The sequence below is a fragment of the Hippoglossus stenolepis genome, chromosome 2, assembly GCF_022539355.2.
Source record: "Hippoglossus stenolepis isolate QCI-W04-F060 chromosome 2, HSTE1.2, whole genome shotgun sequence".
Taxonomy (NCBI): Eukaryota; Metazoa; Chordata; class Actinopteri; order Pleuronectiformes; family Pleuronectidae; genus Hippoglossus; species Hippoglossus stenolepis.
In genome coordinates this window covers 24,435,028-24,458,169 of record NC_061484.1, presented here as the reverse complement: position 1 = coordinate 24,458,169, position 23,142 = coordinate 24,435,028, and the positions used below count along the sequence as shown (strand labels likewise).

Genomic DNA, 23,142 nt, shown 5'->3' with positions numbered 1-23,142 from the left:
CAATTACTTGAAGTTAAAGCAACACTTTGCATTTACCTTAAGATATTTAAACTAAAATGAGTTTGATGCTTCACTGACTTGGAATGTGGAGAATGTTTCCTCTTCACCCTGAACGTCTGTTCTTTCAACTTTGGTGAGTGGGTACGATCTCCTGTGACAAGTGTGGAACTCACTGAGAGTTAAAGAGTTAAGCTGAACTGTAGATCAGTTAAAAAGTCTTTTAAAAAGTTATTTAAGTTATTAAAAAAACAGAGTTTTCTCTGATATTCAGCCAGGAAACTTTAAAAATTGTGTTGTTTTGTTAGTGGCAGCTCTTCTGTTTCAGGGATCATGGGTAATATCCACCAGTCAGTTGTGTTTCAGTTCAGCGACTGGGACTTTACAACCCATTAATAACTCGAACACGAATCCCAACAGAAGTAGTCACCATGTGTAGCTGCAGAGGGCGCTGTTGCTCGGTACAAGCTACATAGTGTTGCTTTAATTTGTCACATGTTTGACTTGGGACCGCCCTCTTTGTGTTTTGCGAGTGTGCTCAGCTGCTGCGACAGTAACACAAAGAATGACTTTCTCATTGAAAACGCAGTCCAATCAGGAGGCTGCCTAACTTGTGAAGCGTCTCGGTCAGACAGCTGAAGCTTCACATGAGCAAGGGAAATGGTGTCAGCAAGCGAAAACTGTTTCTATTGCATACGGGTCACCTGAATATTGTTTGAAGACAGATATTTAAAAGAATGTCAAATGTGAGTCTATCCTTTTACTGTGAGATATTATACTTAGTGCACTCTGTAGAGGGTAGTGGTTTTCATCCAGTTCAAAGTCATCAAACATCACTATGATAAAAAAAACAAAAAAAGTCACATTATCGCTGCAGGAAAGAGGTTTCAGGAGAAGACTGGAGTTGGGAAAAGGAAAAGTTCAGCAGGGGATTAGAAACAGCAGCGTGAAGGAGAAGTGGCCGTGAAGCTGAACACGTTGCACGAGTCGTCACTTTAGCAAGGTGACAAAATAAAGTTCAGGTATACATTCAGAAGTTTGGTTTAAAAAAAAAAAAAATCTATAAAGGAGCTGACAGGACTGGCGGTCTGAGTTTCGGACACGGCCTCTGTTGCCGCGGCGAGCAGAGACAGGAAGTGTGTGACGTGGCGACCGGCCGTGACAACAAGCTCTATAATCATCTCACTGTACACGTCACAGGCTGAGACAAAGGATGTGGAGAACTGCTCCATTTATCTGGTTTGACTTTGCATTCACGCCTCCATCACAAGCTTTAAATGTGTACTGCGTGTGTGTGTGAGTTTGTGTGTAGTGTGTGTGTGTGTTAAGGATTGACTTTGACATAGGACGACGGTATATATCCCTCCTCTCCACTGGCTCTGAGGACTCTCATCCACCCGTCTCCCTTATCCTCCTCCATTACATTCAACATTTCTCCCTCCGTGATGGAAATGGTGCCCTCGCTGTTGCCTGCACACAAACACAAGTAAAAGATGTATAAACAGACATAAAAAAAAAAAACATATGTATATGTATACAAATATAAATAAAGGAGATGTACCTTCAAAGGTGTAGAGAGCCGCGCACTGGCCAATGGGAGCTTCTATGTCGTCGAACTCATCGTCAAACTCTGTGTAGATGTTGTGGGTCTGGTCAGCTGCTACAACGCTGGAGAGACACATTTAAACACACACATTATAAATGCACACAGTATGTCCATTATGTTTTTGTCTGCATTTGTTTGTCTGTTATTTAGACAAGGATTTTTTTTAGATCCAGGATTTGTATTTCCACTTTCTTTAGTATTTGTGAGACATGACGTTTTTCAACATTTTCCTTGAGAATAACTTGTGAACAAGAGTGAGCTGATATTATTTAAAATAATAATATTAATAAGTTATGAGTGCCCTAATAGAAAAGTTGCCTATTTTACCTTTAATCTTCTCAAAAGTTCTACAGTAAAACCTTCTGAAACTTGACATACAGACACTAGGGGTCACCATGAACAAGAGTGAGGTGAAAGATCCAGACGTCTGGTTTCACTTCAAAGTTTTTTAATAATCCTGCTGACAGACGAAATAGAAACTTCCCTTGTTCCAGACCATGATAATGATACTGATCTTCTCATTTGACTCTCAGCAAGAAAGTGAATGAATGTTCTTTGCAAAATGTGAAACTTCTCCTTTAAATCCAGGTCTTACCCGTGTTGAATATTATTGTTGATGGTGTTGGAGGATTCTTCTCCTCCCACGGCCTCCGACAGCCACGACTGTGATGATCAAGAAATAAAGAGTTTAAAGCACAAATACTTGAATGTCGTGAGTGAGTGAGTGAGTGAGTGAGTACCTCATATTTGGCGATCTCCCCCTTCAGGCGTCCGAGGTTCTGGGCGGTCTCTGTGATCTGAGGCTCCAGACTGGACGGGTCTCCCATCTGTGGATTCTGCTCGTACACGCCCTTCATCTTGTCCAGCGCCTCACTGAGGTCAAGCAGGGAGGAGGACATGTTATTGTTTTTGAAATGTGAGCACTGATTAAGGAAGCTCCCCTCCAGTGCGGCACTGCTGATAAGGATGGGAGGGGTCGGCAGACTTTCTGAATTATACATGTATACGGGATTAGAGGCTGGGCCCAGTGGGGTTGAGTTCATGGCTCAGTACAGGTCAGTCCAGTTTCTCCACATCAAAGTGTGAAACTTTGTGATCATGGCTCAGGGGAACTGTCATGTTCAAACAGGAAAAGAGGAGGAAAGATCCTTCCTCAAACTGCTGCCACAAGATTAGAAGCACAAAGGCGCTTTTAGTTTACTCAGATTGAAACTAAGGGACCCGTCCTGAACTGTGAAAAACAGACGAGAAGTACACAAACATATGTGGACGCCTCACAGATCTAATGTCTGTCAACTCTGGGAGACCAAGTTGTCTGAAAGAGCCTCAGAACAACTAAGACAGAGGTGATTGTTCAAATTTATTACAAAGTTAAAAATGCATCTGATTCAGAACCCGTTTTTATTGATTGGCTACTGACAACCGGCCGATATGAGGCTATCACACACATATCAGAAAAAATCCTTTGTTTGCAGATATGAAAACTTCTTTTATAAATAAAAATTAACTTGCGTTTTGTGTACATTTATCATTAAGTTTATGTTTAAACTGTGAAACATCAAGCCACAATTAAATGTCTTTGTCCTACGGTTTTGATAAGAACATCGTAGAAGATTTTAGAGATGTTTTATGTAATTACATATTGATATTATGTATTTATCAGCCGATGTTTCAGTACCAGAACTTTTTTACTCACTAATATCAGTATCGACATCAGCCCCCAAAAGATCCACATGGGTTGGGCTCTAATCTGCTGGTTGCCTGGTTTCACTATCAAGGATTTCACAATAATGTCAACAGTTCTAGTTTCTAGTGGTGAGAAATGTCTGTGAAAAATGTGGTACAACTTTTTTTGTTTTTTACCCAGACTCAGATACTGATTTTACTCTGAAGCAACTGATTGATCTGTGCAGAGATGAGAGTTTTAGATTTTTTAACAGCCCCAAAACAAACTGTTCACTGAATCCCTGTATTTTGTAGATCAATGCAACATGGAGTCCATTTTAGTCCAAAACACCCTAATGTGACAAATTCATAAGCTTCAGATGTGTTTTTCAGAGACAACTGTGATATTTGCTGATGATGATGAGGTCGTCACCTTTGGTCCTGCGCCTTCTGCAGCTCTTTGGCGATCTCGTCGATCTTCGCTTGCAGCCTCTTTTTCCTCTGCTCCGGAGGAAGGTGAGAGAAATCCTCTGTAGCCGTCGGCTGCACGAAACATAACGCACGCACAAGCACTTGAGTGAACAGCAAACAACGCTCACCACCAGATGTCGCTCCTCCCAGTCCTCAGTTCCCTCTGCTAATCTCACGTCTACATTCAGACTGACAGTTTAACACTGTGAAGAGTTTCTCAATCAAAGATCCCAAACAGCAGAAGCCACATAATTATTTCATGACAAATAAACAAACCTTGATTTGCAAGCAGTGAAGGAAAAGCAGAAAACACACACATGTCACAGACAGCGGGAGAAGCATGAACCCTGTAACATCCCGTTTAATTTACCCAAAGGAAAATACCAGTGAACTTCTGCTCTGTTTTGAACTGGTGCAAACTGTAATGTACTGTATGAACAAATCATAGAAATAGAAACAATAGAGAGAAACAAAGCTTGATTATTATTTTACAATTAAGGATTACAGAGTAAGGACATTAAGACAAACAAACTGATATTGTTTGTCATTAGAAATATTAGAAAGACTAAGAAGCAGTCTATGGTGTGATTGTTTGGACATCAACCAGTGTAATGAAATACTTCTTTAAAGATGTTCTAAATGTAAAGTTTCACTTACACACTGCTTATACTTTAGTGGAATCAGGACAAAGATAAACTATTTGCGATGGTAGATGTGTATTTATGTTTTAAATTGACTGACCCATTAATTCTATTATTTCTTGTTTGAATTGTCACATCAAATATATTAGATATTAGATATGTTAAGAGAGAGAACTAAGGGATTTATCAATATGGTTTAACAGAATCAAGGATTGATACCTTGTTTTTTGGTCTGGCGAGAAAGTTAATACATTGATGTACTGAGTTAAATAGAAAATACCATCTACCATCAGAAAAATGCATTTGATTTCGTTGATTAAAGAGTAACTGCACCCGGATAATAAACACTGCTTGCACTGCCACCTAGTGGTGGGGGAAATGGGACCTCAGGATTTGTTCACTGTGGAAACGTAAAGTTGGAGTTGATCGACATCATCTGTCTGACTTTACTTTAACTTCCTCTGTAAGAGAAATGGTTTGCAGACAGTTGTGAGACAGGATTGGATAAATGTATTGTTTTGAACTAACACTGTTAACTTCTGTTAGCAACGTAGCTAAAAAAAAACATTAATTGTCCATCTTGGATAAACCCAGAACGACTGATCATGATCTTACTGAGAAACAGTCTCATTTACATCCTTATATATCGATGTTTCTGTCCATTATTGCTGTCTTGTATTTTACAAAAAGAACAAGGACACACATGTCATTTCCACCTGGATTAGGAAATGCATTCTCAATTTGGAAAACACCATCCAGATGTTTAGAAGAATCTTGTGGGACCATGTAAGTAACGTCAGAACACTGGTATGTGGTGGAGTTTCTGGGTTTTTCAAAGACTTCTGGGTCATTATTTTGTTTAGGGGGGGGGAATTGGATGTTTTGAGCCATGATTCAAATGTGATGGTTGCACATGGACATGAGAGGCTCCAGCTGTGGACTCAGATGTACATTGATCAAGACACAGGCTGTAAACAAAAATGGACGACGGGGTCTTGACTTCCTACCACAATACAAAACTGAAGCCAAAATACGGGCGCTACCTATCTTATGCTATCTGCGTCTATGCAGTAGTGATCATCGAGTGGAGCTGCGGTGTTGAGGTCAATCATCAAATAAATATTTTTTTTACATTTTTGTATTCTGGCCCATCTGCTGACATGGAGGAGGCAGGGGTTTAAGAACTATACTTTAGCCAGCCACCAGGGGGCTATCAAGGTGTTTTGGCTTCACTTCTGCGGCGCTGCCTTGTCGTCCATCTTTGTACACAGTCTATAGATGAAGTTATTAGCTTGCTAACTGACAGTCTATGCTATTTAAATAACTGTACGTCAACAAGCCACGTTGGAGAGCTTTGGGGCCTTGACACCTTTCCACCTGCAGAGGTCAGTGCAGCACGATCTAGAGCGGAGTTACTCCTTAAATATCATTCCCCCTGAAATACAGTATTCCCCCTTGAAAATGAATCAATCCAGCACCAGAATCCTCTCATTCACCTCGACACCTTTAAAGTTAACCCTCTACCTGACAATAACAAGTGTTACCATGTGCTTTTCAGCATGAGATATCTAGACAGAGACAAATAGACAGTCAGTGTGAGACAGGTGTGCAACAAACAAACCCAAAAGGCAAGTATGTGAACAGGTACAAAAAATGACATCAATGAGACGGATGTGAACACAGCAGCGAGGGGCGGGGGTGGCGCAGCTCAAAGTCAGCGTCACTCACCAAGCGAGGTCTGCGAAATATCTTTAACGTGGAAATCCTGGGTTTGACAGAGCGATTAAACTCCCTCACGCAGAGAGAGAGAGGGGAGCGCTGCAGCTTGGAGAGGGGGAGGGAAAGGGGGTGGCTGCCGGGTGGGAGAGGGGACGGGGGAGAGAAAGACGGAGGGGCGAACTAAAGAGGGGGGGAGCACGGGGGAAAGAAAGAAGAACAAGGTGGAGGAACAGGGGGAGGTGGAGGAGGAGGAAGAGGAGGGAGAAATTGATACTGGCAATAAGGAGGAAGAGAAGAAGAAGACAAGGAGTGAGTCAAGGAGAAGTTTGTAATAAAGAGGATGAAGAGCTACAGAGAGAATAAAGGTGTTTTAGGGCAAGTCTGTGCAGGAGACTGGAATTAGAACTGGCCCCTGAGGGCAACAGGGTGGTGGGGTAAGACATGAATGGAATGTGTGTTGAGTTTTATGAGTGGGTGAGTGTGAGTGTGAGTGTGAGTGTGTGTGTGTGTGTGTGTGTGTGTGTGTGTGTGTGTGTGTGTGTGTGTGTTTTAAAGCATTGTTATGAGACCTTACACTCCTACAGTGGACGTTGGGAGGAAGATAAGAAAACAGCTGTGTCCTGTTCTTCATGCGAGTTTTGTCTGTTGACGATTCGACGAGCGTGCGGTTTTATTTTTAGTTCTTCGAAAGTTGCCTCAACATTTGTCTCAAGTGGTTTTTCAAGTCCCTAAAACCTACAAACATACAGGTCTATCCACCGTCAGCTGTAACGTGACACCTTTCCTCCTATGTTCATGTAACTTTTATTTGAAATGAAAACAGGAAGTTTATCTCATTTCGCATTTGTCCCCCTCTTTCCTTTAGTGTGTCATAAAAAAGCTTCATTGTACATTAGCACTGCGGCTGAAGCGCTGAAATGCGTTAACATTCCAGTCCTCTACGTCAGAAAGAGGCCATGCACCTACAGCACCAGCAAGTTTAGCTTCAGCAGCGTTTACAGCTGATCAGGAAGCCGCCATGTAAGGGGCGGGACTTTTGTGACACGCGCTCTGAGAGACAAACGAGTGGGACGGCAGACCAATCAGCCCGGACTGTTACGATGATGTCACAATGAACTTGACGTTTCGAAAAAGTTCAGCAAAGTGGAAGTTCACGCGAAGCCACGCTGCTATTTGCGTCGCCACAGGAAGCAAATATTTGATTTATTCATATTTTAGGGACAGACTGTGTATGAAAAGTGGATGTAGCCATTTAACAGAGAACAGGATTTAGAGGTTTACAGTCCATTTAATGTGAGGTTTTCATTTCATTTTAATCATCAATAAATAAAGAGTAATAATGTGGTAAAAATGGGATTGTGCCGTATTTGAAGACTGTGTCTAGAGAGCCAAGTTGTAAGGTTTAGAAATTAGAGGAAGGTTTTGGCGCGATAACTAAATGTGTGAGCCCAGATGAGTTCAGCCACATTCTAAGAACAGGAACCGGATGGAGAGGATATTCAGGTTAACAAATACAGCCCAGTGGTGACAGGAAGGGGAGAGGCAGCCTGTTATTAAGAAGCTGCACACAGAGGTACAGTAAATATGAGCGCACGTTCACCTTGTGCTTCTTGCTGAAAGGCCACAGCTTGGTGCGCACTTTGGGCGGGTTGAGGCTGGAGTCGGAGGTCGCTGGTTTGATTCCCTGGGTGTAGTCTTCAAACTCCACGTCTCCAGGTCGCTCAAAGCCAGACTTGTGCTGCTCTATGAAGAGTAAGGAGTCCTGCAAGGGCACGGAAAGAGACACTTGTTCATAACAAGGGAGCGAAGACAGTCAGGTGAATGAACGTGTTCCACCTAAACTCACATCACTCAGGACAGATGTTAAAAGCAGGTTTTCTTACATCTGGACAGAGCCAGGCTGCTTGTTACAGACTTACACGAAGCTGAGACAACTGACAACAGGAGATAGCCTCAAATTGAACTAACACACATGAGAGTGGTATCAACCTTCTCATGTAATGTCAACCTATACCTTTAAAACACCAGAACAAGGACCAAGTTTCAAAGCATTAAGGTCAGCGGTGTCTTAGATGTGAAGCTGGACTGATGGAAGATGCAGCCAATTCACCGACTCCTTGTTTTAACCATTTGGGTCAAACGATACACATTTTCTGCGCGTAAACAACGCACACACAGCCCAGTATATAATCCTGCAAACATCTAACATTGACCTGTTTCTCCTGAATTTTCACTCCTGCTGATGAGATTCCCTCTAGACACTTGGAGATGATGGGCAGCACTTTCTTTTCGATGTCCGAGAACTGGCAGTATCCCTCCGCCAGCCGCCGGATCCTCCGTTCATCCATGTCCTGCATTTTCTGCTCAACACACAAGGACCTCCCTTAGTTTCATATTACAGCCACAGTGTCTGTGTTTACACACCCTGCATTAAAAAGACCACACTGGCTGTGTTTGGTTTGTGGTGCATCATATTAGCAGGGACGTGAGCTCTGTCTCAATATACTGTCAACACTGTCAACGTGTGTGTGTGTGTGTGTCTCACATTGAAGATCTGTGGTATATCTGTGTAGTAAAAGTTGTTCTGTTCCTTGTTGTACTTCTGGAGCTCGGCTGCGTAGTCGTTCCTGCACTCCTCCGCCGTGTGCGTGCGGGCATGGGCATGCTGCTTGGCCTTGGGGAGCGAAGGACAAGACGGAGAGGTGGATGAGAAAGGGAGGGGAGAATGAAAGAGTGCAGGGAGAGGGAGAAAGGAAGAGATGCAAAACAAAATGCAAAAAGGGAGCAGGAGCAGATGTGGGCGAGGAGGTGAGTGGAGGAGATGATACCAAATCAAAATAAAAGAGAAAACATTACTGCTCAGCTGTAGAGTTAGTGTTTGTGTGTGTGTGTGAGTGCGTTTACTTTCTCGACATCGAGCTTGGTGGCATTGAGGTCGTTTTCCGTCTTGTCCGCTTGTTGCGTGGCTTTGTCGGCCTCCACCCATTCCTTTGCAAAGCGCTTCTTAGTCTGCAGGAAGGAAAACACACACACTCATTAATACACATGAATTGCCAATAAGAGAATTCACTCCCACTTCAGTATTTGTCGAGAAACTGCAGGAAATGATAAACCTGTGACCTGCATAACAGGATATCAGGATTTTGGAAATAATTTGAGTGAATCAACCTTTAAATAAGAAGCACATGACCCAGCTTAGACGTGTGTGAGCAGCAGAAACAAGGGACTCACACTTTCTAGGTGTTTAAAGCTGCCCTCTAAATTCTGCTGGGCCTTCTTTGCGTCCGCCAGGTGCTGTGGAGGGAAGAGGTCTCAGTGAACGTGCTGCAGTTCCACATGATGACACATGTGCCTCACCCCCCCCTCTCTCTCTCTCCCTCCCCCTGCTCCCTCTCTCACTGTTTTCCGCTCTGATTTGATGTCCTGAAGATACTTGGTGAGCTCGACGCAGATGCCCGTCATCATGTTCTCGGCGATGAGCTCCCGCTGGCCGGCGTAGTCGTTCAGCTCGTTCAGGATCTCCTGGAAAGATGCGTGATTGCTGAATCTGCAGCAGGGGGGGAATTAGACAAATCACCTTTTAATGAAGACATTTACATGAATACTCAACAAACCACCTTAATATTGTACCCACAGTAATGAACTTGTGTTATTTCCAAATTAAGTATATTTGAATATATCAAGGTATTCCTGTGAGTACAGTTTGGGCTCCCACACTCTGGAATGATTTACCAGCTTATATTTATTCAGCTGATTTGTTTCATTTTTACTTATCATTTTTTACTGCCTCATCTCTTACCTGCCATGTTTTTATTTGTTCTTGTTAAATCAAGAATCAACAACAACAACAAAAATACAAAAAAAATATATAGTTTCTTCACATCTGAATCTTGAATCTGAAAATCTTTTTAGTTGATGAGCTGCTTGAGGATAAAGCTCGTCAGGTTTACAGCAATTTAATGGGTTCAGCAAACGTTCAAGAGTTATAATGCAGATTAATACAAATGAGTGATTAATAATGGAAACTGGACATTTGATCCATCTCTCACTTGCAGTCTTGCTCTTCCTTGCTCCCTCGTTTGGCATATTTCTTCGATAGACTCCTGTTGGACAGGAAAAACTATGACTCACACACACACATACTGTACATGCACAATAAAACGTACGTTCCTATGTCATGCGGAGAGAAGTAAACACTGAGAAAGAATCCTCGGGGCACACCTGAGTTGCTTGGCGTAGCCCTGTTCTATCTCCGTCCGTTCCTTCACAAACTTTATGTAGCGATCCACCAGGTCGAGGCCCGACAGCGTGTGTTTGTCTATGATGTCACACTGGTCCTGCGAGAGGGAACAGCACAGAGCAACACACTTTCACATACTTGTACTTGTACACAAACACTGGGGGCGAGAAGTGAAACTGCCGCTGGTGTCTGTGGGTCACAGGCCAGGAGTGGAGCTTGTTTCATTGGTGTTTGTTTGCAGGATTACTCAAAAACTAGAGAACAAATTACCACGAAACTTGGTGGAAGGAATCATTATGGGTCAGGGAAGAACTCATTAAATTATGGTGCGGTCGGGTCAGAGGATGGATCCAGGAATTTCTTTTCACTTTCTTTAACATGATGATATTTCATTTAAATTTGCTAACATACAGCTTTTTCGGATGTTAGCAGGATTATGCAAAAATACTACAAAACTGGTTTCCACTAAACTTGGTGGCGGGATGGAGCCTGAGTCTGAGAACAACCTCAACATGTTGTGGGCGGATCCAGGACTTTCCTTTCACTTTCTTAAACATTGCAACATCTGAGTACAGATCCTGTTTCTAAAAACATTTGGCCTATTTAGGGGGCTGATATTTATGAGTGTATACAATTTGATGCAGATCAATAAAGATTATATATAGGTGGTCCGTCTTTTTTCAGCCATTGTGTTAAGTTTTATTCTCTTGAGCAGATAAAATATATGTTGAATTAGTTTTCATGTTCATTGTGTCTCAAAACAAATAAATCATTAAGGTTATCAGACCGCCTCCTTATCTCTTTTATATTTCTACTGTAAGAAATAAACAATCATGTGCAGGACTGTTCAACCTTTGCATTTGCATCACATATTCAATGGAGTGTGGATCTGCCACAAATAAAAACTACAAGCCCACAATAAAACACAACAGACACACACAAACACACAACCCTGTTATCAAGCTTCAGCCCCTTACATCACAACTATTCTACAGCCGGGGGAGAGACTATCAGAGCCCTGAGAAACTGGATAATAAGCTGGAACGTCCGCTGCCCCACCTGTGTCACTAGTCCTTTTTAAACCTGATCTTATTGCACAAATATTACTTGTTGTGTTGTGTCTTTTTAATAAACCAATTCAGGTTTTGACAAAGGAATTAATCTGTATTTTCCAACAGCTTCTTTGAAAAAGTCCTCATTTCCCCAAAATGTCCTCACTCCGTAAGGTCTAGACTCGAAATGGTCCTCAGACACACACACACACACACACACACACACACACACACACACACACACACACACACACACACACACACACACACACACACACACACACACACACACACACACACACACACACACACACACACACACACACACTCTCTCTATTTCTCACAAAAGGTAAAAAGTACAAAGGTGTAGTAGAGAAGAAAGAAAAGAGAACACCAGCTCTTCTCTCCTTTCAACATTCCTCTTTACAGACTGCCATGCCTTGAAAAGCACACGCACACGCACACACACACACACACAAACCGGTTGGACAGGTAACATTTGTCCTCTCTGTCGCCACTGGCTTATATCTACACGGTGTCGTGACAGTGAAGCGCTCGCTGCTGAAGACGGTGACCACAGAACTGAGCAATGTGAAAGCTCAGATACACGAGAATAAAAGGGTGGTTCTGCTGTTGTGTCTCTTGTGAATTACACAGAAAGATTGGACTCAGTCTGTGTGTGTGTGTGTGTGTGTGTGTGTATGGGTCTGTGTGTGTGTGTAGCGGCTGCAGGGTCTTTTGGAGCCAGAGACATAGATTTTGAGTCCTGGGAGGAAGAGGAAGCTAAATGGAGATCAGACTGTAGCACAGTTAGCGATGTCCTGGATTCGAGAGAGAGAGCTGGGAGAAGGCCGGGGAGGAGGAAGGAAGGAACACGATTAGAAAACACACGAAAAACGACACAAGTGAAATGGACTTTTTGCCCATTTTTCCCCGAGCCAGGAATGAGAGCGATCGGGGGAAAACAAAATGTCTCGGGAGGTCAAAGGTTCCTCAAAGAACCTTTGAGATATATTTCTGTACAAGTTTCCCACCTCTTGCTGCTACACTGAAATACATCTGAAAGTGTGTGTGAGAGGAGGAAACACTGATAGTGACACACACAGGGTTCAGGGATGAGATAATCATTTGCTCGGTGTGAACCACCGCCCTGCGACTGACGGTCCCAGGGGCTTGTCCAAACCATGCAGCCAGCCGGACAGGCCCCCCCCCCCCTCCCTCTGTGACGACACACAGCAGCGTTTCCTGATCCAGGCTGAGGTCAGACTCCAGCTCATATCCATCTTAATAAAAAAATACCAAGCAACAGGAACAGCTGCACTCGGAAATCAGTTTATTAGAAACTACAAGCTCCTGTTTCTAGGTAGTTAAATATTAACACAACATTATTTTAAGATGTATAAAAATACTTCAGAAAGTCCAATTTATGTGATAAAAAAATAAATAAAAGCCTTGAAATCATCTCTTCTCCTTCTTCATTAGGTAAAGAATGAACTGAGGAATATGCAAATATTTTAAAATGTTAAAACGTTTGAACTGCTGGACACAAGACGTCTCCCATTTAACTGGTACAACGCCCGCTGACACCACAGCGGTCCGCCTGTCCATCTCCTGCTCCACCTTTTCCCAAGATAATTTATCTTTTTTCAAATGGAGCAGCAACTGACCCAGTGGTAGATCCTGGATTGGTCTAAATCAGGGGCCATAAAGGCTTTTGTTTTTAAGAGTAACGAGAGGACAGGGGCACTTCGGGGGCCAATCAGATTTCAGCTGGGACCAGTGGCCCCCCCCCTGGCCCCACCCCTGAAACCATCCCTGCCTCAGATTATCAACTTTATCCGACAGCCTCGTTCACAATGTGCGTTTCCAGTGTGAAATGCGATGAAATCATTAACAGGGTCTGGGTGTGTTCCGGCTGTTTTGAAGGCTGCTGGATTACGTCATGTTTGCCAACAGCTGATAATGATTTTTAACCCTTTAAACCCCACTGACCACTCTCCACTGTCATTGCAATGTCAAGCTGTGCAGCTAAAGCTATTCAAACACCCAGGAGTGGAGATCACAGAGTCACCAAACATACCAGATACAGTACGTTTGGTAGATTTCAGGTGAAAATGTGTCTAACATCTGTTGTGCAGTTAAATTTTACACTGATACGACTGTTTACATTTGTAGGGCACAAGCTGCAGTCTGCAGCAATTCCCATGTCCAGACGCTCATACCTTCCTGTTTACACCAGCACGAGCATGTCCAGTGGACAGGAGTCACTTCATATACGTTCTCAGGTGTGTTAGGATGGACGGGGAAATAAAAAGGATTCTGAGCTAAAACACTTGTGAGGACAGAGATCGTTTTACTTTGAGAAGTCCGATTTCAAAATAAAAATGCAGTTGCATGGATTGTAGCCTTGCACTTATAAACAAGAGATCTAAAAACGTTTTCATTTGATGGAGAGGTGCAGCCCTGAAGAGCGTGAAGTCTTTACTGAGGAGGAGCTGGTACAAGCTGACACAGAAGATACTGGATGTACTGTCTGACAGGGACGAATAAATAACTGACTTTAAATCAGCTTGAAGGGAAAAATGTGTTTTTCAAAATGTATTTTCTGTACAAATGTGCACGGATTCTCTTCTCTCTGCAGGCGACGGGTGATTTCTCAGAGTTAAAACATTTTGTTCTTACATTAAATCTTTTTTTTCCAGAAAAATGTTAGAAGGCAGTAATAATTCCCTGAAGGCCAAGGTGACTTCTAGGAACTGCTTGTTTTGTCTAGAACCTAAAGACAACCAGCCACTTAATGCACTTATTTCAGGCTCTGATTCAAAAAGCATCTGACAGAAAGGTTGAACGTCAAGAGCACTGTGCACCGACAAGTGACAAGAATAATCCTGTGTTGAATTTAGGACTGCAATTAATGACTAATCTCAATATATATCAATCTACAGATCTATGATATCCATTCATCAGTTATCTATATCACTCATCCTGTGAGGAACAGAACTCAGCTGACACCATGGCCATCACAGGGCTGAGACATGGAGTCAAACACACAATCACACCTACGGACAATTACCAGTCTCCAATTAACCTAAGCTGCATGTCTGTGGGAGGAAGCCGGAGGAAACCCACAAGGCCCTGGTTCACCATCAGGTTCGAACCCAGAACCCTCTTGCTGTGAGGCCAACCGCTGCACCACCTTGCCGCCATAATCTACCTTCTATCATTTGGTCTGGAAAATATTGAAAAGGGTTTATCACCAGTTAACAGAGCCCATGATGATGACGATGTTTTAAAATGTGTTGATTTGTGTGATAAAGTGTCAAAGAACAGTATTTACATGTAAAGAGGGGGAAACAGTGAACATTTGGCAAAAATAAATAAGGAATCCATTATAAAAAGTTACAATTTTAGTTAAACTTTATGTTGATTGATCATTTCAGATCCAACAGCATCACATTTTCATCAGGGCTGCGGATCTGACACAGATAGAAACTACAAGTCTACGAATGAACCCCAACACCGGCATTAATCCTCACATTTACCTTGATAGAAGTCGGTAGCGTTTGAAAAGCGACTTCACCAATTCATTGCTTATATGGTAAGTTGCTAATAGAAGTGAAGTGATAAGTTGATCGAGCAGAAAATGAATCGTTGACTCACTTAATGCCTCAAACTCACTGGCTGCGGCTTTTCTTTCACTGATATGATCACAAATTGAGTTTCTTCATTTTGCACTGTCGGCCACACAGACAAAAGAAATCTTAAAGACATAATGTTGACCTCTATTTTCTAGCATTTCATATCAGCCAAAAACTGTGATGATTAATTGATGATAAAATTACAGCTGCAGCCACAGTGGATGATTCATTTCCTGTCAAGCCCCTAATCGATCAACTGTTTCAGCTCTCGCACTGACCGTATGTTTCGGATCCAACGAAACACACGAGCAGCACCAGTCGAACAACTTTGAACGTCAACTCCTCATCAACCGACGCGGCGTTAGGAAACAGCCCCGCAGCCTCACCCACTCCGTGTTCAACTGCTGAATAATCTCAGAGGCATGTAGTCTGACTCCGACCGCAATCACAGCAGGAACTGAGGGAAAATGTGTTCTCCTAGCTCAACTATTAAACCAGCTGGAACAAACCATCCGAGTCGGGACATTTTGTTTGACGTTAAACACACGGACTTGCACTGTAACACAACATAAGTCATCCTCCACGTTGGTCTGACTGTGATCAGAGCAGAGCTGAAACGATCAGTCACTCGAGAGACACACTAATCCACAAACTGTTTTGATAATCGATTAATCATTTATGATACAATGTTGCCAAATAATTCTCCGGCCCCAGCTTCTCAGACGAGAGGACTTCCTGTCTCTCTGTGTTGTGACAAGAATATCTTATGGTTTTTCACTCCTATTCAGAATAAACTAGCAATTAGAAAAATCTCGGGGTTTAAAAGAATTCAGACTGCCATTGTTTTTACACCCCTGGTATGTTATAAATCCAACAAACAATTGATTGTTAAGTTGCAGGCTTGGATCAGAGAGTCTACTGGTGTGTGAGCTGACCTGATTCACAGCTTAACACCGACCGGGCAGCAGTGACAAGGTTCCTTACTTTTCACCAATGCTTCCTGTCATCTGTGCCACAGCCAGGCGCAAAAACTGTTTTGGCCCGGACCTAACCCACACTGTCACACCGCCACACCGTCATGCAGCCCCCATGCAGTGTGGAATGATGTCACTGCTCCTGTTGGCCAGATCTGGGCCACGATTAAGCCAAAGCAAAACCCCATGTCAACCAAAGGTGGCAGAGATAGCACAAATTTGTTTTTCAACATTAACCACACGGGCCACTTTAGGTTCACATCCAGATCACATCTTGCAGAGAGCACTGCATGTTTGCAAAAAAAGTTGTGAGCAACTTTAATCTCACATCCATTTTTTACTGGGCCACAAGGGCAGCATAGCATAATGGCCTGAAGTGGCCCACATCCGTTTGCTGCCTGGGGGGTGCTGTCACAAATGCAAAGCCCTGGTTCAAGCATGCCTGGAGGAGGACTGAAGAAGGAGCGAGAGGTGGAGGAGGTGCACCCTCCTGATAAGAAAGAGAGGCCAAACAGAGTCATAACCATTAACTATTGCAATGCAAGGGAAATAGTGAAAGACTCCAATTAATTCAAAATGCTGCCGTTGGGCTTTTAACGCCCACAAAGAGAAGTGATTACATCATGCACTTCACCGGTTACCTGCCAGTTATAGAATTGACTTTACTGCTGGTTTTTTAAAGCCTCTGAATGACCAGTGGCTACCTGACTGGGATCCTGGGCCCTAATAACAGTTCCCTAAATCTCGACTGGTCACTAAAGATGACCCGGGGCCTTAGCTAGGAACTCTCTCCCTGGAGATGTCAGGCAGGCAAACTCAGTATCTGCTTTAAATATCTCTTATTCACACTCACTTTTATCGTCCGGCATATTTGTAAGTGTTGTCTTTAATTGTAAATGATCTCATCTTGCGTATTGAAATGTCGATTCTTGAAATTCTGCTTTGTTGTAGAGCACATTGTAACAAAGTGCCATATGAATAAAGTTATTATGATGATTATGATGATTATAGTGAAGCTCTCTCTCCTTTCTTTCCCCTCTGCTTGTGATAAGGTATGTAGCAGCAGTAGCAGCAGCAGCAGCAGGGGTTGCGAAATCCTCTGGCTTCTGGCTTTAACACACACTCCTGCTGTTGTCTTGAGACTGTTTCAGGCCCTGTGTGGAAAACCCAGAGTCCAGAGAACAGGACAACAGCAGCTCCCTGAGGGAGGTGGAAGGTATTTGTGCGGCAGTGACTTCTCCTGAGTCAGCTGTCAACTTACCCACAGATCTGTGCCCCAGTCCATGTCTGCGAAAAAACGTCCAGACCTCAGGGGATATGGAATTTCCAAAAAAGATAAAAGGAAAGGAATACTCCTGTGTCGGATCGCCCAGGTGACCGAGAGGAAAGGAAAAGAAAGTCCTGTCCCTCACAGAAGATCCCAGAAAACTTTTCTCTTTCTCTCTCTCTCTCGCTCTCGCTCTCTTTTTTTTTTTTGTTTGAGTCTCGCAGGCGGAGATGGCGGAGGAAATGTTTGGAGGAAGTCTACGCCTTCTCCTTTCCTTGGCACCGACGCCTGGCTGTCCTGTGTCTCCCAGCAGCCAGAGAGAGAGAGAGAGACGGGGAGGGGTGGGTGTGGGGGGGGAGAAAATGTGTTCAGGCGCTTTTCCTGAAACAAGATTGGGTCCCAGAGAGAGGGAGAGAGAGAGAGAAGGGGGAGGAGAGAGGGGAGGAGAGAGGGAGGATGGGAAAAACCTACCACCGGTTTGTTTTCAGCTTGATGTTTATTTTTTCACAATAAATATCAAAGCGCACCTGAGAGAGATTCTAAAACCAGAAGTAAATCCTGATTGGACAAATATCTGAACGTTACAATAACGATCAGGCAAATGATCAGGAAGTCCCCCTCAGAAACACCAGGAAACTCAACCAATAAACAAATGAGAACATATTTACAACACCTTTTCAAAGCAGCCGTTACAAAGCGCTTGGCAAAGAGGAACAACGGAAAACGAGATAACAAAACATCAAAGGCAACCAGCAAGAATAACACAATGTTATTTAAAACCAAAGAGAGCAAACGATATACTGCAAAAATATTTAAAAAACGAACACTACAGATAAAGTAGTGGAATAATATTTGAAATCAAAGACAGCAAATTATACAGTGCAAACTCTAAAATCAAAGACAACAGGCAAAGTAATACAATAACATTGAGAGCTAATTGAATAACGCCCTTGTTGGGTAGTTTAATCTATGAAATCCTCTAGCGCCACCATCGGGCCAAGTTTCGAATTCATGTAAATGCTTTGATTCATGACATACCTGCAAAACCCAATGACTTACCCACACCTGCCTCAGAGGTACTTTGTGTTCAGTGATGATTAGCTTGTATTGTCCAGGCTGCAAATGAGAACAATACCAAAATAAAATAAAATATTGTATGGTCTATACAATGAACAAATGTACTTTTCTTCTTCTGGGACGACATGTGTAATTTCAAAACAAAGGAATACAACTGCTACTACTATTACTACTACAACTATTATTATCATTATTATTATTAGTAGTAGTAGTATTATCATCATAATTATGATTACAATTTTTAGGGGCTGATGTCGATGCTGTATCTGTCTATTTATTAATTAATCCACTCCAATATTTAATGGGTTCTTCTTTGGGTCATATCCCACCGTTGCACAAAATGTCTGTACTTTTTGTCTAATCCTGTTAAATAACAAACAAACCGCATACGAAAACCTAATCTCCTTGGCAGAGGTAAAGAGAGGATAAGATAAGATGTACCTTTATTGATCCTTTTAGGAGTAATTAAACTTGACACACCGACACAAAGGAATACGAAATTTCCACAAGAAATATAAAACTATCTACTGCGTCAGCCCCTTAGAGCACACATCACCCAAAGTAAACTAATATCCAATTTAAATAACTTAATTAAGAATATTTAGGTTCATTAGCTATGCGCAATACGCTGTACACACTGCTGGGCAAATGCTTTAGGTACTTCAGATGTAAAGATACCCTCCATCTGATTGCAGCTAGACAATGAGCCCAGATATATAGCCAGACCTTTAACAGACGTTAAGGGCCCCACAGATCCCTGATCTGGACACCATGGTATCAGTCTGCGATCAAATGCAGACAGAGAAGACAGTGAGGAGGCCTGAGTCCATAGAAGAGCTGTGGCCAGTTCTGTGAGATACTTGGAAAAGATTTACCTGGCAAGTATTCTACAAATCTGTGTACCCAGGAGAACTGGTGCTGTTCACAGCAAACACTCATTTGATTTTGTTTATATTCCATTTGATTGCACTTTGTATGAATTTACTTGGTCAATCATGGCATTGGCTTTAAAAGCATTTAAGTTTCGTGTCTAAAACCTTTATCCATGAGTTACCATGGCAACAACATCCATTTGCAGTTTATCTCTAAAAGTCAATCACGGTGGGATGTGTGCCCTGTGATGTAATTATGAACACTGCTGTTTTTAAACATCTTTATTTGTGTGAATACTGCAGGACAATTGTTAGTTAAATATATGAGTGTGAATGCTGAGCAAGCATATTTGCATATTCTTCTTCTTCCATTTGTTTTTTTTATCTCTAACTACTGCCACATACTTTGATGTAACAGATTAAAGCAATTAAACCATTCAAACATAAAAACATTCACCTCATTCAGGACATTTCTGTTTGCATATTTTTACTATATGGATAGTATTTATTATATATTTCTAATATTTATATCAATATTCAAATCCCTTTGATCATGGCAGTGTGCTATCATCACATTCCTTTGATATTGGGTTGTAAACATAGATTGTATATAAAAGTAAAAATGTTTTCCTTGGCTGTAATGCACTTTGATGTTGGTTGCCACCGGGGATAAACCGAGCATAGAAGAAGATTTTTAGCTCGCGTTTCCACAGAACTGTTAAAGCAGTTGTAGTAGTATTTGTAGTGAGCTGGTAGAAGTGACGTTGGTGACTGTTACAGGTATCAGCCATGCCTGATGGTAAGGTCCTGTTATCATATTTTGTTAAATGGAAGTGTTGGTTGATGGGTGAAATGACACCACCGTCACTATCTCAAGACTAAAGACACAGAGATATGCAATTTTTGCACAAGTTAACATACGTGACCATTACAGCAATTTCAAAAAGTGTTGCTTTGAGCCTTTGAGTGACATTTTGTGTATGAAAAACTACATTTGACAAAGGTTTCAGAAGATTTTCAGACCCGCTCTTACTCTAGCGATTATGTCATCCACTCTAGCTCTGAATATTTCCATATTTAACTGTGGTCTTCATAGCAATGGGAATAGCCACCTTTATTAGTCTTTGTTATTAAATATCAACATGTTTAATAACATTATGATGTAACTGTAGATATCTTTACACAGTATAAAGGTTTACTCTTGTTCTCACCCGCCATGAGCAAGTCTGCTTGGTAACGCACAGAGAAAAACAGCCATAAACATCTGGATGCCGCTGAGTTTTTATCTGTCAACATTGCAGAAAAGAAGGAGAAGGCCAAGAATCAGGTTCATCAAGACGCAATTCACCAAGAGACAATAAGAAAGGAGCAGAGACATCAGACACTTTACACTAAGTTCACTATCAACCCACTCAAGAAACGTAAGAAAAGCTTTCTATCAACCCTTTTTCCCCCAGTTTTAATTCTGGACCTGAAGGAGACTTTGGGTTCACAAAAGAGAACGTGAATTTGTTTGCACTATTTATTTTCGGATGCTTGAAACTATTCCACCAAAAGCTCCTTGTTGAATTAGGTTTCATTGAAAAAAGTGGTTTGTATCTGCTGTTTTATTACACTGATGTAAATGTATGAAAGCTTTTTGTTATGTGTTATTTTCTACTTTCTTACAGTGCATGTCATGTCAGACAAACCCACGGCCAGTAAACCAAAAGAGACGATTGAAAAGACTTGTAAGTTCACATTGATTCTCTTCTATCCCGGACGAGGCCCTAAACGTGTGACAGCATGTGTCACAGATCACGTCTCCTCTTTTCCAGCGGAGTTGATCGAGGCCTTCCACTACGCACGACAAGTACCTACCAAGAAGTATCCAGAGCCGGTGACTGAGAGTCACCAGATAGGATGGAGGACAGATCCACTGGTGAGGAAAACAGGCTCCGGTTATAGAGAGTGTAAACTGGCATTCTTTTTTAGTTTTAATATCCCATAGGTTTTCAATTTGACAACAGAAAGGAGGTTTTAAAATTAGCTTCACCCTTTTGGAACAAAAAGTAAATAGTGTGGCACCCAAGCAACTGACTTCAGGACTGTACCCGTAGTCTGAGCCGAAGTCATGATCCTTCAAATGAGAGCAGAGTCAGCAAAAAATGAATCTTTGAGCAAAAAATAAATCTTGAGTTTTTACGCTTTGTTACATCTGCAGTTTTGAAAGTTGTAAAAATATTTTTTAATTCAAACCTAAAGGAACAACAGAGCCATTTGCTCTTCTACAGTCAGGTCAGTTAAATCCAACTCTTGGATGCAAAATCAGACCATGTTGCTCCTCCACAGATTCCATCGGACCGCTTTGACAGAAGATTCAACCACCACCGACAGCGCACCGACATCACCGGAGACATCTGATACACAAGAGGTCCCGTCACTCTGTGCTTACAGCTTAGAGAAAAAAAGTTAGTCCCTCACAATAGTCGGCCACGGACTAAAAGACGACTCAGAGGAGGGAACTCTGCTGGAAACATTCACCTACGATGAGAACAGCGAGTCCAGATGTTTCAGCTGCCTGTAAGTTCAAATGATCAAATCTAAACTGACAGTGATGCCATGATACCAACTGAGAGATGGAACATGATCAAATACTTCCTGTTCGTTATAACAAGTCGAGGTCACAACCTGGTACATGGTGCCTTGAGAACTGTGGCTGCTCTTGAGTCTTGACTGTCAGACTGCAGTAATGTTGACATGTGTTTGATTCTGTCTCTTAAATTGAACATCTGTCTTCTTTGTCTCCCTCCAGTCTCGTCTTTTCTCCTGTGCCCTGGAACCAGAACCCTCCTGACGACGTCTTCCTATCTGTGGATGAATTTACGTCTTTACCGCTTCCTCGTGAACATGAAATCAACTGATCTCTCTCTTCTGTCAAATCTTATCAGTTGAATAAACGTTCTTTTTCCTATACCTGTGTAGACAAAGCATTCATATGATGTGTGTCTGTATGTGTGTGTGTGTGTGTGTGAGCGTGTGTGTGTGTTAGTGTGTAAATGTGGGTGTGTGAAGTTGAAATAAATAAATAAATAAATAAAGAAGAGAGAGAGAAATTGAAAGGCTTGTTAAGAGTCACAGAAGTGAAATCAGCGATAACAAACCACAATTTGGTGAAGTAGATATATTTTATAACCTGAGTCATAAATTACAGCTCGGATCAGATGAGTAAATGATGCTTCTGGTGATACGATTGCAACCCGGTGACAATTAAAGGTTAAAACCACGGACTGTATAAATGTTAGAATTAAGAAAGCACAGTAGTAACGTAGTATTTCATTTAAAACCTCACAGCACTCGATGCAGTCGTCTGTGCAGCGTAAGAGTAAAGTCCAAACCCCGGAGGAACACAAGCTGCTCTTACCTTTAAAATGTTTTACAGTGTGTAGTTTAACTGTAATGATAGAGATGGAAAAAGAGATGGAAACAGTCCAGGAGCCGTTATTCATCACGAGTCACACAGTTCATAAAGCAGTGTTGAAAAAATATTTTAGTGTGTTGCAAAATTTTACAGCAACTTCTGCTACGATTCATTACTCCCGTGAAATATAATGCTGACATGTGCACTTTTCAGATTACTTAATAATTACGTACGTTACCTCAGATGATGGAAGCTAACCGTGTTAGCAGCTAGTTCTCAGCGCAGTCAGGAGCTCGCTGTGGTCAGTAGCCGGTGTAGGTGGGCGTGTTTACACTCCTCGAGTTGAGAGGTCAGAGGTCAGACCCAGCTCCTCCTCTTTGTCCAAATATGGTAACTTCCAGCTCAGTCTGGCTCCAAAACGCCAAGATGGCGCTGAGCAAATTCGAAACCCTCGGCTTCAAATGGCATTTCATAAACCAATGGGTGACGTCACGATAGGTAAAAACAAACGTTAAGGATTATT

At 42.2% G+C, this 23,142-nt stretch overlaps 2 protein-coding genes across 3 annotated transcripts; one reads left to right on the top strand and one right to left on the bottom strand.

Moving 5' to 3' along the window:
* Positions 1–690: 690 nt before the first annotated feature.
* LOC118116347 (cdc42-interacting protein 4 homolog) lies at positions 691–17,606 on the bottom strand. 2 transcript variants are annotated; one of them, XM_035168007.2, is made up of 15 exons: positions 17,265–17,606; positions 10,321–10,436; positions 10,149–10,202; positions 9,499–9,646; positions 9,331–9,393; positions 9,004–9,108; positions 8,645–8,773; positions 8,313–8,459; positions 7,700–7,861; positions 5,925–5,948; positions 3,702–3,811; positions 2,344–2,476; positions 2,199–2,266; positions 1,559–1,665; positions 691–1,467 (listed from the first exon to the last, which is right to left on the bottom strand). In XM_035168007.2, the coding sequence occupies exons 1-15, from the start codon at positions 17,286–17,288 to the stop codon at positions 1,322–1,324; spliced, it is 1,536 nt and encodes a 511-aa protein (XP_035023898.1). In that variant the 5' UTR covers positions 17,289–17,606; the 3' UTR covers positions 691–1,321. The 2 variants fall into 2 exon arrangements, with proteins under 2 accessions (XP_035023898.1, XP_035023907.1); XM_035168016.2 differs by lacking the exon at positions 5,925–5,948 and having other exon boundaries at positions 17,265–17,605.
* Positions 17,607–20,008: 2,402 nt separating this feature from the next.
* On the top strand, positions 20,009–21,730 carry LOC118116356 (protein FAM183A). Its single transcript, XM_047342379.1, has 5 exons — positions 20,009–20,018; positions 20,464–20,640; positions 20,890–20,949; positions 21,037–21,140; positions 21,551–21,730. Exons 1-5 carry the CDS (start codon positions 20,009–20,011, stop codon positions 21,620–21,622), a joined length of 423 nt encoding a protein of 140 aa, XP_047198335.1. The 3' UTR covers positions 21,623–21,730.
* Positions 21,731–23,142: the final 1,412 nt, after the last annotated feature.